Source organism: Aulostomus chinensis, chromosome 23 (assembly GCF_037954235.1).
Source record: "Aulostomus chinensis isolate RoL2024-O1b breed Wild chromosome 23, RoL_Achi_v1.0, whole genome shotgun sequence".
In the NCBI taxonomy this organism is placed as follows: Eukaryota; Metazoa; Chordata; class Actinopteri; order Syngnathiformes; family Aulostomidae; genus Aulostomus; species Aulostomus chinensis.
This window is the reverse complement of record NC_141342.1, coordinates 23,246,591-23,264,077: the sequence shown is the minus strand read 5'-3', so window position 1 is coordinate 23,264,077 and position 17,487 is coordinate 23,246,591. Positions and strand designations below refer to the sequence as shown.

The 17,487-nt window shown below is 45.7% G+C and overlaps 1 protein-coding gene across 3 annotated transcripts in view; it reads left to right on the top strand.

Moving 5' to 3' along the window:
- tcerg1l (transcription elongation regulator 1 like) overlaps positions 1 to 17,008 on the top strand; it is a 44,682-nt gene extending 27,674 nt beyond the window's left edge. The window contains exons 6-16 of one of the 3 annotated variants that reach the window (XM_086195196.1): positions 8,640 to 8,782; positions 8,988 to 9,032; positions 9,676 to 9,754; positions 10,080 to 10,162; positions 12,154 to 12,266; positions 13,074 to 13,222; positions 14,241 to 14,325; positions 14,398 to 14,500; positions 14,585 to 14,674; positions 14,967 to 15,085; positions 15,632 to 17,004. In XM_086195196.1, the coding sequence (XP_086051322.1) occupies positions 8,640 to 8,782; positions 8,988 to 9,032; positions 9,676 to 9,754; positions 10,080 to 10,162; positions 12,154 to 12,266; positions 13,074 to 13,222; positions 14,241 to 14,325; positions 14,398 to 14,500; positions 14,585 to 14,674; positions 14,967 to 15,085; positions 15,632 to 15,788 (1,166 nt within the window). In that variant the 3' untranslated portion in view covers positions 15,789 to 17,004. Of the gene's footprint in view, positions 1 to 8,639; positions 8,783 to 8,987; positions 9,033 to 9,675; positions 9,755 to 10,079; positions 10,163 to 12,153; positions 12,267 to 13,073; positions 13,223 to 14,240; positions 14,326 to 14,397; positions 14,675 to 14,966; positions 15,086 to 15,631 lie in introns of all 3 variants that reach the window. The other 2 variants (XM_086195197.1, XM_086195195.1) reach the window with 2 other exon arrangements.
- The last annotated feature ends 479 nt before the right edge of the window (positions 17,009 to 17,487 follow it).

Sequence of the window (17,487 nt, the reverse complement as noted above, 5' to 3'; positions counted from 1 at the left end):
GGCAAAGGTTTACATCTGCACTGACCATCTCTGTGTCTTCCAAACATATTTATGCAAAGTTCCTCCTCTCAGTAGCTTCCCACCACGCCTTTGTTCTTTCTTCTTCTTTCAAGGACAGTTGCACAGGGAGCGTTGGGACACTGACTCCTCACTGTCCAAGGCATTTCCCAAACTCTTATCTTAGGAGTGTAAGCACAGCCTGGTACATCCTGCACAAACTTCATTACTTTGGTCTGAATAAAGGTTACAACACTATCATACTATTCTACATCAGGCTAAAACTTCTTGATAATAAAACATAAACATGTCTACATATTTTCTAACATAGAGCCACATGCCTCGTCATGGTTTGGCCACCTCCCACGCTGACTGTATATGACACTGGACCTGAAGAGTTCTTGATGACCACAGGGATCGATTTAGGGTCATGCAAATTTTTCTTCAGACAACAGCATTTCCTATTTTAAAAAAGACACTAAGATTAACTTAGGGTGATGTCATATTACCATGGTATATGCAATTATTTAAAAAGGCTACATCTACATCTTGGTGCTTCCCCAGTAAATTACTACTAATTTCATGTTATAACTATTGTTGAATTTTCAAATGAAATATCTTTTTGTGTTCAGCAACCCTATCCGAACATCCAATCTTGTTATTTGATCACCAAACATAGCAACATTATATCTAGGACAGAGACACCAAGCTCAGTTATGGAAATTGTAGTTTTACATAAGGAAAAGAGTTAAGAGTTTAATGGTACTTCACACATTTTAACACTTGATACTGTCATTTCAAGATCCAAGATGGCGCCGCCCCCAAGTGGCTGCCTCTTCCAATCTGTCCCTGACAACCCTTCAGGTGAGAAACCAGCTCAGGAGGATGAAGCTGAGGAAGGCTCCAGGTGAAACGGTAGGGAGTATGAACCCAAATGCAACACACTTGAAACAGGAGTTGAAATAGAAAATGTCCTTTATTCAGGCTTAACTGAAAACTGACGATGTCCTCAAAAGAAACGGAACTGGCAAAAACAGGCTGGGAAAAAACAGGGGAAATTCAAGCTGCAAGCAGCGTTGTGAGGGCCTGAGCCCTGGCCTGAATCCCAGGGTGTCCTGGTCCAGGGTGGAGGCCTTGTAGTTGAGGAGTTAGAAGCCTGAGTCTGATCAGAGAGTGAGAGCAGAGCTGAGAGCTGGCCCTTTAAGAACCCCTCCCCCACTGCTCTGTCTTTGATCTGTGCTAGAGAGAGAGCAGAGCTGAGAGCTGGCCCTTTAAGAACCCCTCCCCCACTGCTCTGTCTCTGATCTGTGCTAGAGTGAGAGCAGAGCTGAGAGCTGGCCCTTTAAGAACCCCTCCCCCACTGCTCTGTCTCTGATTTGTGCTAGAGTGAGAGCAGAGCTGAGAGCTGGCCCTTTAAGAACCCCTCCCCCACTGCTCTGTCTTTGATCTGTGCTAGAGTGAGAGCAGAGCTGAGAGCTGGCCCTTTAAGAACCCCTCCCCACTGCTCTGTCTCTGATCTGTGCTAGAGTGGAGAGCAGAGCTGAGAGCTGGCCCTTTAAGAACCCCTCCCCCACTGCTCTGTCTTTGATCTGTGCTAGAGTGAGAGCAGAGCTGAGAGCTGGCCCTTTAAGAACCCCTCCCCCACTGCTCTGTCTTTGATCTGTGCTAGAGTGAGAGCAGAGCTGAGAGCTGGCCCTTTAAGAACCCCTCCCCCACTGCTCTGTCTTTGATCTGTGCTAGAGTGAGAGCAGAGCTGAGAGCTGGCCCTTTAAGAACCCCTCCCCCACTGCTCTGTCTCTGATCTGTGCTAGAGTGAGAGCAGAGCTGAGAGCTGGCCCTTTAAGAACCCCTCCCCCACTGCTCTGTCTTTGATCTGTGCTAGAGTGAGAGCAGAGCTGAGAGCTGGCCCTTTAAGAACCCCTCCCCCACTGCTCTGTCTTTGATCTGTGCTAGAGTGAGAGCAGAGCTGAGAGCTGGCCCTTTAAGAACCCCTCCCCCACTGCTCTGTCTTTGATCTGTGCTAGAGTGAGAGCAGAGCTGAGAGCTGGCCCTTTAAGAACCCCTCCCCCACTGCTCTGTCTTTGATCTGTGCTAGAGTGAGAGCAGAGCTGAGAGCTGGCCCTTTAAGAACCCCTCCCCCACTGCTCTGTCTCTGATCTGTGCTAGAGTGAGAGCAGAGCTGAGAGCCGGCCCTATAAGAACCCCCTCCCCCACTGCTCTGTCTCTGATCTGTGCTAGAGTGAGAGCAGAGCTGAGAGCTGGCCCTTTAAGAACCCCTCCCCACTGCTCTGTCTTTGATCTGTGCTAGAGTGAGAGCAGAGCTGAGAGCTGGCCCTTTAAGAACCCCTCCCCCACTGCTCTGTCTTTGATCTGTGCTAGAGTGAGAGCAGAGCTGAGAGCTGGCCCTTTAAGAACCCCTCCCCCACTGCTCTGTCTCTGATCTGTGCTAGAGTGAGAGCAGAGCTGAGAGCTGGCCCTTTAAGAACCCCTCCCCCACTGCTCTGTCTTTGATCTGTGCTAGAGTGGAGAGAGAGGAGGAGCACCAGGACTGGAGTGGGACAAGAGGAAGAAGTCGGCATACGCTGGTCAAGAGGGACACAGAACACCATGTTCTTGGAGGGGTTTTTGTCAGGAATGCAGTGGTGTGGTTGGTAGAGCTGTGGGATAGATGGTGTAGACGTGAGAAGGGTTTGTTTGACAGCATGTACCCTGAGAGGACACCGTCTCCCCATAGACTTCCATTGTAAGCGTAAAATGTGTGTCCCCGACTTTGATGGCTTGTAAAATGGACACCGAGTGAGTTATTACAAAGTTTTTAAAGATTTTTGAAAAGCGCAGTTGGGAGATTAATGTGTGAAAGTTTGGAAGCGATATCGTTAATGCCGTAGGAGGAGATAGATTTTGTTCAGGGAGTAAAAAAAGTGCTCATTCTGACAGGTTTGTCCAATTTGTGGACATTCTGTTGTAGACAGGTCAGGGATCAGAGTATAGGAATTTTGCGTCTTCATAAGACGAGTCCAACGGTGTTGGTCCCATGTTTGTGGGACATTCGTGGGAGGAGTTATAGCGCTTTAAATTTTAAAAAATTATCTTTTAGTTGTGTGGCTCCCTAGGTGGCGCTATAGACTTTTGTGGTGTTTTTTCCTTTTGATTACTGAATGTTTAGCCAGAGCGGACAAGTGTGCCGAATTTCAGCGAATTTCATGAATGTTCAGGGGGTGAAATTACATTATGCTCATATTGCGCGCTCATTGACAGCAAGAACAGTCCAGGACCAGGTTTTGAATGGTGTGGATGTGAAAACTGGCTCCAGGCCGTCTGGCCCAGCTGCCTCATGGGTGTTGGGGGGGCCTGGGACACTGGTTAGTGTAGTGTTTTTTAGTGCTGCTAATGTGTTGCTCTGCCGAGCAAACATAATAGGGTCTTCGCCTGAAGTACCTTCAGGCTCAGGCCCAACAGAGGCAGACTTGCAGTTCTCAAGGGCAGACATGGTTACCAGGGCTGGGGCAAAGGGGAATGGTTGGATCAGGCAGGGTCGAAGCCGGAAAGTCAGTTTGAGAGATATCGTTGGAGAGTTTGGCATAAAAGTGTAACAATCTGGCAGAGAACAAAGGGATAGCAAGACCTATGTAGTGTGGGGACAGGTGCAGGTGATTGAGGTTGACTGGCAGAGGAGGTTGACTGAGGGAGTGAGTGAGTGACTGGTGGTGCATTCAGGGAGACACAGAGAACCCAGTGGTGCACTGCAAACCATGACACTGGGTCCTGACAGAGTCAGCTCCAGGCTCCTGAAGACCTGCGCAGACCACCTGTTGGATAGCTGAACCCATGTTCAACCTGAGCCTGAAGCTGGGGAGAGTGCCACAGCTGTGGAAAACATCCTGTGGGGTCCCTGTGCCCAAGACACCACATCCCAAGGACCACAGCAGCTAAAGACTAGTGGCACTTACATCCCACATGATGAAGACCCTGGAGAGGCCGGTCCTTGGACATCTCCGCCTCCTGGTGGGCTCATCCACAGACCCACTGCAGTTCGCCTACCAGCGTGGCATTGGGGTGGATGACGCCGTGATCTTCCTCCTCCATCCAGCCCTCTCTCACCTGGAGAAGCGCGGGAGCACTATGAGAATCCGGTTTCTGACTTCTCCAGTGCTTTCAGTGCTATTCAGCCAGTGCTCCTGAGGGACAAGCTGGAGCATAAAGGAGTGGACCATCACCTCACATCCTGGATACTGGACTACCTCACAAACCGCCCGCAGTATGTGAGGTTCAGGGACTGTGTTTCGGACACAGTCGTCTGCAGCATGGGGGTCCCGCAGGGAGCGGTCCTGGCTCCATTCCTCTTCACACTCTACACTGCAGACTTCTCCCACCACACACCCACCTGTCACCTGCAGAAATTCTCTGTTGACTCTGCAATTTTCGGTCTCATCACAGATGAGGACGACAAGGATTACAAAGAACTGACCCAGGACTTGGAAGACTGTTGCCTGAGGAACCAACTCCAGATCAACGCAAGGAAAACCAAGGAGCTGGTGGTGGACTTCCGGAGGTGGACGCAGTCCCACCCGACGCCGGTGAACATCCAGAAAATGGACATTGAGATTGGGACATCTATAATTACCTAGGTGTTCACCTGAACAACAAACTGGACTGATCAGACAATACCACGGCCATCTACAGGAAGGGTCAGAGCAGACTCTACCTGCTCAGGACACTGAGGTCCCTCTGAGTGTGGGGGGCACGCCTGAGGACCTTCTATGATACGGTGGTGGTGTCAGCCATCTTTTTATGGGGTGGTGTGCTGGGGCAGCAGCATAGTAGCTGCAGAAAAGAGTCAAGTCAAGTCAATTTTATTTCTATAGCGCCAAATCACAACAAAAGCTATCTCATGACACTTTACAAGTTGAGCAGGTCTGGTACTTCACTTCTTCAATGAATTTAAACCCAACAATTCTCCATCAGCAGCACATCCTGCAACAGCGGCGACGAAAACCTTCCTTTTAACAGGCGGGAACGTTGAGCTGACCCAGGATCAGTTGGGACGGCCTTCTGCTTTGACCGGTTGGGGGAAAGAAAGCAGGAGAGCGGGGCAGAGACAAAGACAGAGAATGGAGGAAGACAGAGAGACAGAAGGAAAGAGGGGGACAGAGATAAAAAGAGGCAGAGAAAGGGAGGAGAGACTGATGAACAGACGGGGACGTAAGCAGGTGGAGCTACGGGTGGCAGCTTGAGCCTCTTCAGGTCTGGAGCCTCCTCCAGCACCACCTGGGATCTGGGATATGGGGAGCCCGAAGGCTCCGGAGAAGAAGACGAGCTCATGACACATATGTGTATAATTTATGTATGACAAATATAGGAGGACAGTGAGGAAAGAGAGAAGCCCAGTGCATCATGGGAGATCCCCAGCAGTCTGAGCCTATAGCAGCAGATCTAAGGGCCAGCCTAAGCAGTCCTGACTATAAGCCTGATCAACAAGGAGGTCTTAATTCTGCTCTTAAACCTAGAGAGGATGTCTGCATCCCGGACCGAAACTGGGAGACGGTTCCACAGGAGGGGAGCTTGATAGCTGAAGGCTCTGGCTCCCGTTCTACTTTTAAAAACTCTAGGAACCAGCAGGAACCCTGCCTCCTGGGAGTGAAGGGTTCTAGCTGGATCATAGGGGACTAGGAGCTCTGTCAGGGATGAAGGAGCCTGATTGTTGAGGACTTTGATGGTAGAAGAAGAATTTTAAATTCTGTTCTGAATTTGAGAGGGAGCCATGCAGAGAAGCCAGTCCAGGAGAGACCTGGTCTCTGCTACCAGTTCTAGTCAACACGCGAGCAGCAGCGTTCTGGACCAGCTGGAGAGTCTTTAGGGACTTATTAGTCCAGCCTGGTAGGAGGGAGGTGCAGTAATCCAGCCTGGAAGTGACAAAAGCAGGGACTAGTTTTTCTGCATCTTCCTGAGCCAGGATGTGTCTGATCTTAGCGATGTTACGACGTAGATGGAAGAAGGCGTCCTGGAGATTTGTTGAATGTGGGAGTGAAAGGATCCTGGTCAAAGAGAATTGCTAGGTTCCTACGGTGGTGATGGGGGCCAGGGTGGTGCCATCCAGGGTACCTGTCTCATTAGATCAGGTGGTCCTCAGGTGTTTGGGCCCAGCACAAGAACTTCAGTTTATCAGAGTTTAATAAAGGAAATGATGGTCCTCCATGTTTCCTGTCCTTCAGACAGGCCTCCAGTTCAGTCAGCTGGTTTGTTCCATGTGGATCATTGATGAGTTCAGCTGTGTGTCGTCTGCATGGCAGTGAACATTAATGGAGTGTTTCCTGATCATGTGACCTTGAGGAAGCAGGTACAAGGTGAAGAGGACTGGTCCAAGCACAGACCCTTGTGGAACACCAGAACTGACTGTAGTGGTCTCAGAGGAACCATCATTAACTAGTACCAACTGAGATGACCTAGTAAATATGACCTAAACCAGTTTAGTGTGGTTCCTTTAATACCAGTGACAGGTTCCAGTCTCTGTAGAAGGATATGGTGGTCAATGGTACCAAAGCTGCACTGAGATCTAATCAGACCAGCACAGAGACCAGTCCCTCATCTGGTACCAGTAGGAGGTCACTGGTACCTTTGACTAGTTCTGTTTCTGTGCTAGGATGAACCTGGAACCTGACTGAATCCTGCAATCAGCTGTTGCTGTGGAGAAGTCACAGAGCTGTTTAGCAGCTGCTTTCTCCAGAACCTTGGAGAGAAAAGGAAGATGTGATGTTGGTCTGTAGTTGGTAGAACTTCTGGATCCAGGCTTGTTTTTTGAGGAGGGTTTAATTCCTGCTACTTTAAAGGACTGAAGGACGGAACCAGATACCAGCGCCACATTGATCATATCTAAGAGGGAGGGGATAAAGCACTGGTCCCAGTAACCTCCACTACCAGACCCTGGACAACCTTGTGTGGAAAATTTAACACTTTGCTGTGCAATACTTACCATGGTACTGTGCAATAGCCAACATTTATTCTGCCCAACACTTACGCTGCTAATATTTATTGTAGTTTATGATAGTGTATTATAGTTCATTATAGTTTTTGCTTTTTATTGCTCTGTACTTTTTCTGCTGTTTCTTCTCTGCTCCTGCTACTGTAACAGTGCCAATTTCCCCACTGCGGGATGAATAAAGTTGATCTTATCTTATCTTCAGGTCCAGTTTTCAAAATCTTTATAACCCTAACTGAATTGATGAAGGAACATCTCTAGTGGTGGTCCTGGTCTGATCTGCTGATAGAGTCACATGTTCCCAGGACGTCAACATTAACCAGGTTTAGGAATGCAAATACCAGGATGTTGGTCCTGGCGAGGTACTCACAGGTACCATGGTGAGCAGGTTCTCTGCCACCAACTAACAGACAACTTGTTGGCATGAATAAAACAGCTCTGACTTAGGAGAACCATGTGTGTGTGTGTGTGTGTGTGTGTGTGTGTTTGTTGTGTTCATCTGTGTGTACATTATTATGTACATATGTGTGTATTGCTATATGACTCAAGCTAGTAAGCATTTTCATCTCAAGATGAATAGTGAGACTTAATTAGATGTCAGCCTGCACAGTAGAGGAATGGATGTAGCAGATGGTTCAGGTGACATAGAATGCAGATAAGTAAACAAGTACTTGCACCTTGAATCAGATTGGCACAGAAATGGCGAGCCAGTGAAGTGAAGCTCAGTTAGGTCAGTTAAACACAGGAAGGCCTGTGGTTTTCTGGATGATCAAAAAAAAAAAAAAGTTGGATTTCAGAGTCTGATATTCAGCCAAGGACACTGCAGTTGTTCAGGTGGAGATTACAAGCACCTGGGCCAGAGGTTGACCAGATACAGATGTTGGAGAATGTCTTGGACTGGGTCACCAATGTCAGAGATGGTGAGATAGAATTACTGTTGTCATGAGGCTACAGGTCTGTGACAGGAAGAGAAGTTCTGCCCTTTCAAAATGGAATTACAGGTGGAACATCCATCCATCCCCTGTAGTTCCATCTCAGACTGACTCAGTTTTTTTTTTTGTTGAAGGGGTGAGAGAGATGTAGAGCTGAGTGTCATCAGTATATACTGGTAGAAGCCAGGAGAGCAGCAACACATCGAAATGTTCCTTATCTCATTAGGTTTTACCTTGCTCAATTTAACCTCTTCATTTCTTTGTCTCGGAGTTTGTGTTGCCTTTTAAAGTGCTTACTGAATTTTATCATTGCTGCATTCTGTTCCTGTCATGGTATAATTTGTATTTTTCTTATGCATGCTGTAAAACACTTAAGATTCAACAGTTTGTTTGTCAGGAGCTTTACAAATACAGCTGAGTAGTCTGTAGCTGCCAGGTTGAAAGTTCAAGTTCAAACAGTTAACATGTTAACATGGTTAACAATCTGATTTCAGCTGCAGCTCCACTGAACATCCAACACAGAAATGATGGCAATCCAAACACACGCACACACACGTGTGTGCGCGCACACACACACACACACACACACACACACACACACACACACACACACACACACACACACACACAAAAAAGGAGCATGTCACACTATGGTGCATGAATATCAACAACTTAATAATAATTTTTTGTGATAGGTAGACAGCTGATCACTAAAACCATGATGTCATTTTTAGGTGGCGCTTACTGGGAAAGGGCAGGGCTTAACATGAAGCAAGACAAAGCTTTGAGGCCCATCATTCTAAGCAATCATGGATTGAAAGGGGTGTGGCTACAACCTTTGGTCAGCCTGGAGAGAAGATTGTGTTCTTCCACACAGGTGAGATTTACAGAGATGGAGAGACTGAGTTTTGCGGAAAGAAAGACATAGAGAAGATAGGTTTTAAAGACAGATTTATGGAGATATAAATGTGTAGAGGAGAATTTGGTGAGACAGGTGGACATGCTGATGTACAAACGCTCTCTCTCTCTCTCTCTCTCTCTCTCTCTCTCTCTCTCTCTCTCTCTCTCTCTCTCTCTCTCAGATCAGCACTGACAGGCCATTGATTGTACCTGTCATACCTGTCCAGGTGAGAATGTCTGTTTCTACACAAAACACCACCTAAATTAATGTATACAATTCAGAACATGATTGACAGTAATACATGATATGATTTGTTGTTCATTTGGCAGGGAAAATGTACAACTGCTCATTGCACCTGTAATGCCTGGGCAGAGATGGCACATAATCCTGAGCAAATAAACTCATAATAATTATCTTCTTTTTAAACTGTTCGTCCTTACATAGTGGTGCAGTGGTTAGCACTGTTGCCTCACAGCAAGAAGGTTCTGGGTTTGAGTCCCGGCTGAAGCACGGGGTCTTTCTGTGTGAATCTGTATGTTCTCCCTGTTCCTGCTGGGTTCTCTCTGGTACTCCAGCTTCCTCCACAGTCCAAAGACATCAAGAGGGACCAGGTTAATCCAGACTCTAAATTGACCGTAGGCGTGGCTGGGAGAGCCAATGGTTGTCTGTCTCTATGTGTTGGCCCTGCCATGGACTGGTGACCTGTACAGGATGAAGGCTGCTGGGATAGGCTCCAACCTAAATCCAAATTGCATTGGAAATGGAAATTATGAAAATATAACTGAATGTTGACATTTTAATTCTGTTAATGTTCCACATTGGTTCATTTTAGATTCACATCCCTGTCCAATAACTCCATTTTCTTTCAGGTCATGAAAGAAATCCGGCCTTCAATCATCTCATCTCAGTTATCCTCAAAATTCACTCTGCTGACCAACTACAGACTCCGTAAGACTTGTCTGTCTCTCTGACTGTCTGTCTATATTTCTGTCTGTCTGCCTGTCTGATTTCTGTGTTTTGAGGCTTCAGGTTTGATGTGTCGCTTCTGTTACTGATGGCCTGTTACATCACAGCCACATGACCATGTGTGCTGTCACATTTAATATTGTAATGTTAAGCCAATGTTTGCTGGAGGATCTTTGTGATCATTTGTCAGATTGTATTTCTTTGATGGAATTCTTTTCTTCATTGCTTGTTACTGACACAGTTACATCACAAAGTTCGCTGAAAGACAGAGAGGATTATTGTGGATGATTTTGTTTATTTGTGTCAGGGAGGGGAGGGATGGCTGAAGATCACGTTTCTTACAGAGAACCATTGCTGCTGAGGATCGCTGGAATGACTAAGACAAAACAGGTGAGACACAGTCCTCAGGACACTGGGATTCTTGGTAATCAATCAGTGTGATTGACTGGAAAAGTACTGGACAAGAAGCAATTCATTTACCAACACTGCAGTTTCCTTGCTAAGAAAAGTCTTGCATGGTTTGGCACCACCTCCACTGCACAAGTATAGTGTATAGTCACACATCCAGAGGTTACCCTACTCAGATCGCCAGAACCACTGCTAGAGGAGACTGTGAGGTGTTAACACTCCTTCTGCCAGAATGTTCTGTTGTTTAAAGGTAGTACATTGTTGGAAGAGCATACCACTATGAGTTAGGAAATGCTCAAACTTTGTAACTTTCCATTTGAAGTCTAGGATAATGAGTAACTGTAACTGGGTGTGTATTCATAATTACACCTATATATGTGAACTCTGCATGCACTGGTACATGGTGGGGAGCTTGTGTTCCTCAAGGACCCTGTGAGCTTTGCCAGCTGGGGCTTAAAGCCCTGGTCAGGCTTAACAATTTTGGACAGGTTAAAGGGGAACACCTCAGCAAATCCCATTTTGTCATAGAAACAGCAAGTACACTAACCCAAGAACCAGGGGTCCAACAGTAAAGTAGCCAAATGGCTCTAGATTAAATCCTGACTGGGGAAGTCAGGAGCCCAAGCACCTAAATAACAGCCCATCTTGAAGCATGGACTTTCTTTACCATCGGAGACAGCTCAAGTCACCAATGAAATGCATTACAATAATTTGGAAATTGGTGGACTGAGCAAGTGCAGATGGATTGGTTCAGGTGTCAACAGAGGAGAACAAATCCAGCAAAGATGTTGCACACTCCAGTGTTGAGGCTCTCACTGCAAGCAAAACAACAGCTAAATCTCTTACAGAATAGGAACCCATCAGTGGCAGGGTTATCAGGGCAAGACTCAACACCAGACAATGAAATCTGACCATCGTGTGAGGCTACTCTCTGACCACCATGGTGGAGAACAAGGACAAGAATGACTGGTACAAGCACCTCCAATGTGTAGTCTTCAAAGACCCACAACATAGCTTGATACTGAAACAATAACAGTGGGAGGTTGGGGACAATGGGGGAACCATGGCAAGGCAATCATATTCCCCCACAAAGACATCCACAAATTGAGCTGGACCAAAGGTGAACAATTGCCACGATGGTGTCGGGTACTCTGGATTATGAGGAGGGTGAAGGAGTCACACAGGCGATCATCGCCAGTGGAGCCATGCAGGTGGGAATTACAAGGCCGGAAATGCTCACTCACAAAGGAACAAGAAGACCGAAGGAGGGAGGAGATGACAATGATAACATGCTGGCGACTCGGACGATATAACGGATGATCCAGAGATGTGTAGATGAAAGACAAGGGTTGCTAATGTGCCCTGAAGGAACAAGTCCTCCAATCACCAGGGAACATGAACACCCAGAGAGGGAGAGGGGAGGGGGAGCAATGGGAGGAGAGATAGACAAACACTGAGACATAGGGGAAAGCTTGAAAGGATCCAGCAGTGACATGACAGAGGATGTACAGAGTACATGTGCAGTGTACTACATTGAATCCCCTCCTTGTTTGTCAACTTCATTGTGTTTAAGAAGACATTTGAAGTGTGGACCATGAAAGCCTACAGAAGATCTTAAGGGCATGTAGAATTCCACCAGAAATTGTCACCATTAAATTATATGAACACTTTACATGTACTGTCATGCTGAAGAATACTCTGAAAGAATAATTCACAGTGAAGTCTGGAGTTAGACAAGGCATCCTGTCCCCAACACTCATCTCAAACCACTGGGACATTTGTGAAACTTCTAGGCCATCCCCATGAATTTCAGTCGGCCCTGTTCTCAAGCCTGGATGAACTGGACTTTGCATGTGATCTAAGAATTATTGTTTAGATTTTTTGAGCTGATAACCCGTGTGTGTGTTTGTGTGTGTGAGTGTGTGTGTGTGTGTGTGTGTGTGTGTGTGCGTGCATGTGTGCATGCATGACAGTGTGTTACTGTGTCTTTAGACAAAGGGGAGGGGAAAGATGAGGATATAAGGGAAGAAGATGGAGGAAAAGACAATCGTCCTGTTGCCTCTGCTCCTGTACCAGGGTCGCCATGGTAACTGCTTGCTCTCTCTTTCTCTCTCTCTCTCTCTCTCTCTCTCTCTCTCTCTCTCCCTCTCACACTTACACGCACTTTCATACCCCCACACACATAGTTGTATTAATAGTGTGTTTAATGATGATTGACTTTTGTCTTTTACAAAAAATAATTCAGCTGCAGGAACATTTCTGATTTTCAGGAGACTCTTTCCACAGTGTTTCCATGACAACATGAGGCAAACACACTCACACACACACATGCATACATACACACACATACACAAACACACATATGTTGGAGTTGATCAGTGTGTGTTTAAACATGTTCAATAAGCGCAAATTGAGTTGAGCATGTCCACTTCAACAGCGACTTTATCCATGTGTGTTTTCTGTTCAATTGATCAGAGAATCAAATTGATCAAAATCAGACAGATTTGGGGATTGTGGATAAAAAAGCTATTAATGTTTCAGACATTGTTCTTTGAATGTGTTCACACACAAAGATGATGCACTTTCAAGTCTTGGAGGGAAGGTGGTCCACAAAAACAAACAACTGATCCAACAATAACTGGTCTTTATTTCTAGAAAACATTTCATCCACTATTGTTACTTAATGTGTCCCCATTAGGTGACCACTTGGTAACGGCTAATCTACCTGTATGCACAGGTATGTGTGTGTGTCCGGGGACCAAAGAGACGATGCTGATGTGGCCAAAGACCTGGCAGTGTTCATTAGCTGCTTTGTTTCTGCCTGCGGTCAAGGCAGGATCCAGCAGGGGGAGGAGATGGTAAAGTGTGTGTGCGTGTGTGTGTGTGTGTCCAGGTGTGTGGTATGGACTGGAGATGACAGAATCTTCTTCTTCAATCCCACAATCCACCGGTCTGTCTGGGAACAACCAGGCGAGCTGATTGGCAGAGACATCAGCTGCATTATTGAAGACCCGCCGCACAAGAGAAAGAAGAGGACCGACAGTGAGTCACGGACGAAGTTTACTGACAAGGACCGACAGCCAATGGCCACTTAAACTCAACGCAACCTTTGATTTAAAGGATCTTAAAAAGAAATACAGTTTTTATTATCATATCTGATCTACTTCATGGAATAAAAAGGATAGAAAAATACAATAAATTGTGCAATAAAATATAAAATGATGAAACAAATCAAAACAATAAAACTTTGTGTGTCTACTTAGCAACAGGAAACACATTTAAACGTGTAAATATAAAGATGCATCTAGAGGTTGATGTTGGAAAGGGTTAAACAATGTGACTAAACTTCTCGAAACATTTAAGAATGTGTAGCTGACATTTAATAAAATATAAAGTGAAAACGTAACGCTGCAATTCAACTCAGCATTTATAATGTGGAAAAATTGTATACAGTATTATGTGAATGAATATATGGAGATGAATAATGGATACAGGTGGGAGTCACTAGCTTTTTTAATACAGCTAATTTAAGAGATGTGTAATCTGGAAGTTTAGCCCATAATTCATAGTTAAAGCATTGTTTCCTCACAAAAGAGAAAGGGACACCTTGATAAACAAAAGTAAAAACACCAACCCTGGAATAAAGCAGCTTTAGGGCAAGGCCGCGAATTTCAAATACCCCCTAAATGCCTCACACAGATTTACTGATGTTCCCTGAACACCTCTGTAGCTGTCTTCAGTGGCCTCAGTGACTTTTGCTGCTCTAAACCTCCTATTCTATATTTTATATTCTATGTTGTCTATTCTTCACTTTAGCAACTAATTACCTGCCACACATATAAATTTACACACCTTCTTTCAGGCTTTTTCTTTCTAGGTTGTTATAGACCAGCTAAGGACTTGAACTTAGCAGTTAGTAGTGCCACCTTGCTCACCATGTCTCTTATTCATTCACATTTCCATTTCCTGACACCAACATGGCAGTGAAAAAGTCAATATGGTGTCAGTATGTCTGATGAATGATGGGTCATGAATTAATATGTCTGTATGCTTTTGACAGACAGTAGCTCCATCTGTCGCTCATCTCGTCTCCATTGTAATGAAGATGAAGAAGATGGATCTGAGCACAATTCTAAGAGAAACAGGTGAGTCGTCATGAAGCGTGAGGTGATTGGTTGCAGGAGGCAGGCAACATAACACCTGCTGTCTCTCTATAGGACGGAGGAGTCAGCATCACTCATCCCTCCACCAGCAGACATTACACCCCTCCCCCTGGAACTTCGCATCACTCATTTTAGGGAAATGATGCTTGAGAGAGGGGTAACACACACACACACACACACACACACACACACACACACGTGCACACAGTGCTGTGAGGTGACCTCTACCTATGTGTATCAGGTGTCAGCATTCTCAACCTGGGAAAAGGAGCTTCACAAGATGGTGTTTGACCCTCGTTACCTTCTGCTGACCTCCAACCACAGAAAACAGGTGCATCAGCTGACTGTCTCCTAGCAACAGACAGCAAGCCAAGTTCTGATTTGTTGAACATTTATTGAAACAGGGGTCACATGACAGACACTTCCTCTCTGACCTCAGTCCTGATCAACAATTGCCACCATCATGACCTAACAATCACCTAAGGAAGCTCTTGTAATATGTCTCCTGGAGGGGTCAATCAATGTCATCATCCATCACATTCCATCATTTTATTATGTGTGTGTGTGTGTGTGTGTGTGTGTGTGTGTGTGTGCGTGTGTGTGTCCTGTCTGCATGAGTGCAGGTGTTTGATCAGTACGTCAAGAGCAGGATGAGGGATGAGTACAGGGAGAAGAAGAGTAAGCTCCATAAAGCTCGAGAGGACTTCAAGCAGCTGCTGGACGAAGCAAAGATCACCAGCAGGTATCGGTTATTGAACTTCCTGTCAGTTGACTTCAGCGGGTGACGAGCATGCTTTGTTCAGTGACCAGGTCACCTGATCCACCAGCTACACAATGTTTACACACACGCCATACTGCCAAATATCACATGGTGTTAACCACAGATCTGAACTCTTAATGTCACCTAGGGGTCACTGCTACCTGTTGCTGGCAGCCAATGATGTACAACAGTCCTCGTTCTTCTTCCTCTTGTATTTCAATCACATCAGACATGTCCATGCATGCCAACTCACATTAGACAGACGTTTTCAGGCGCTGACCTCAGTGACATTTACCTGAGGGTGCTGATCAGTTCGTGGGTCCTCCACCTTGACCACCACATCTAATCGCTCTGACATTGACAGATGTCTTCAGAGCAAAAGAACCGTTGTGACATCATTATTTTGTGGGATTTAGGTTAACTGGCCACATGCTGGGGATCTCCATGGTTACCTGAACATGATCTCCCTGTGATGTAATTTCTCATCAGTGATGACATCACTGATGTTCTGATCCACTTTGTTAACAGAGCAACTTTCAAGAAGTTCTGTGTGCGTTACCATGGCGACTGGCGGTTCAACGCCCTCTACAGAAAAAAGGAACAGGAAGGTCTCTTCAACCATTACATTGCCTTGTTAAAGAAAAGAAACAAAGAGAACCGAGCAAGACTGAAGAAGATGAGATGAGAACATTAACCTTCTAGAAGTTTCAAGAACCCCCTTGTCCTCATCATTGAATCCTGCTGTCTGGATTTTCATCTCTGGTTCTGTTGGTGCAGGAATGACAGACAAAAGAAGTGAAATACTGGAGACACCTCTGCCACTGGAACATAGGATGACAAATTTATGTTTACAATGCCATTTGTCTTCCTCACAGGAAGTAGTGAGGTGTGCAAAACATGGCATCATGGGAAAGCGAGTCATATGTTTGTGCCTCATGTTGCTGGTGACAGTGGCAATCTGTAAGACTCTGCCCCCACCCCAACGTCCCAGGGTGTCAGTATCAGGCTCCCTTGTGGAAACAGTGTCCTATCCTGACAGAGTGTGTACAGGGGCGTGATGCTGGATTCACCACCTTTTAATCCTTCATACCGAATAATGTGCAACAAGTGTTTTTGAAAAGAGCAGCAGGCTAAGCAAAGGGAAGAGGGACTGTGGTCCCCCAACAAAGGCTGAAATGTCCCAGCCAGAAAAATCTCTCCTCAACATGGTTTGTACCAGATGACTTATTTCTCTCTAATTAAAAATGAGCGCTGTGTGTGTGTGTGTGTGTGTGTGTGTGTGTGTGTGCGTGAGAGAGACAGAGACAGAGAGCGAGTTATGTTGAATCATGGCCTGTGGTTATATGATTTCTGCGGCTAGACATGACCGGGTGTACACACAGGCACATGCATGTGCGTGCTCATGCACACGCGCCTTCATGTTGTTGCAGTTACATGTTTTTGTGTGCACCAGGTGACAAAATATTTATCACAGATGGAGGTTCACTGTGGTTCTGCCGTTACATTCGCTCTACATTACCATGGTGTCAGGACACAGGAGTAAAAAACAAACAAGCCTCCTTCATTTTCAGCCCTTCCCCTCTATGATGCCTCTGAAAGTGTTCCAATGTTCCCATTGGGTGTTTCTGGTTTCCTAATGTCTTATTGGGTGATGTCTTTGTGCTCTTTTGTCTCATTGGCTGGCATTCCTGACAAGTTCTAGATTAAAAATTTCTGTCAAGGATTCCTTTGTTCTTGTGTTTTATTCATTTACAAGTGACCTGAAGGGTCATGTGACCAGTCGAGGAAACCAAATTAGCACAATGAGCTAACGTCACATGCTAGCATGGTTGTAGTTGGTGACACTGAGTGTGTTCATGGTTCTCCCAGCTCCTCCACTTTGTTGCAGAGTGGCCCAGTGTAGGTGACAAAGATGCTGAGAGGCCTTGGGCTCCTATTTGGCTGCTCTGGATGTGATTGGTCCATATTCATACTTGTGTTCCCTGCTGGTTAGCCATCTTCAAGTGTGTCCTGTTGATCAGCTCCTCCCCCCTCGTGGTCTTATTGTCAATTCAGATTGTTTTTTGTTTGTTTTGTTTTGTCAGAATGTCCTCTGTTTTGGTGAGTAGATCCCAGTGGGTTTTTTTTTTTTTTAGTTCAAATGCATCCTGTTCCTGTTTTATTACTTCAGGACTGCATTTACCGAACACCTAAAAACCTCTGGTGTTGTCACATCCTACTGTGGATCCAGTGCTGGTTTTGGCATGTAAATATCTTGGCTCTGTTTTTCCCTTGTTGTCAGATACACGTGTCCTCCTCAGTTCTGGAAGGGACAGACAAAGAGAGAGAGGAGGAATAGTGAGAGAGATTGACCAAGACATGAACCAGATGGAAGCAGAAAGACA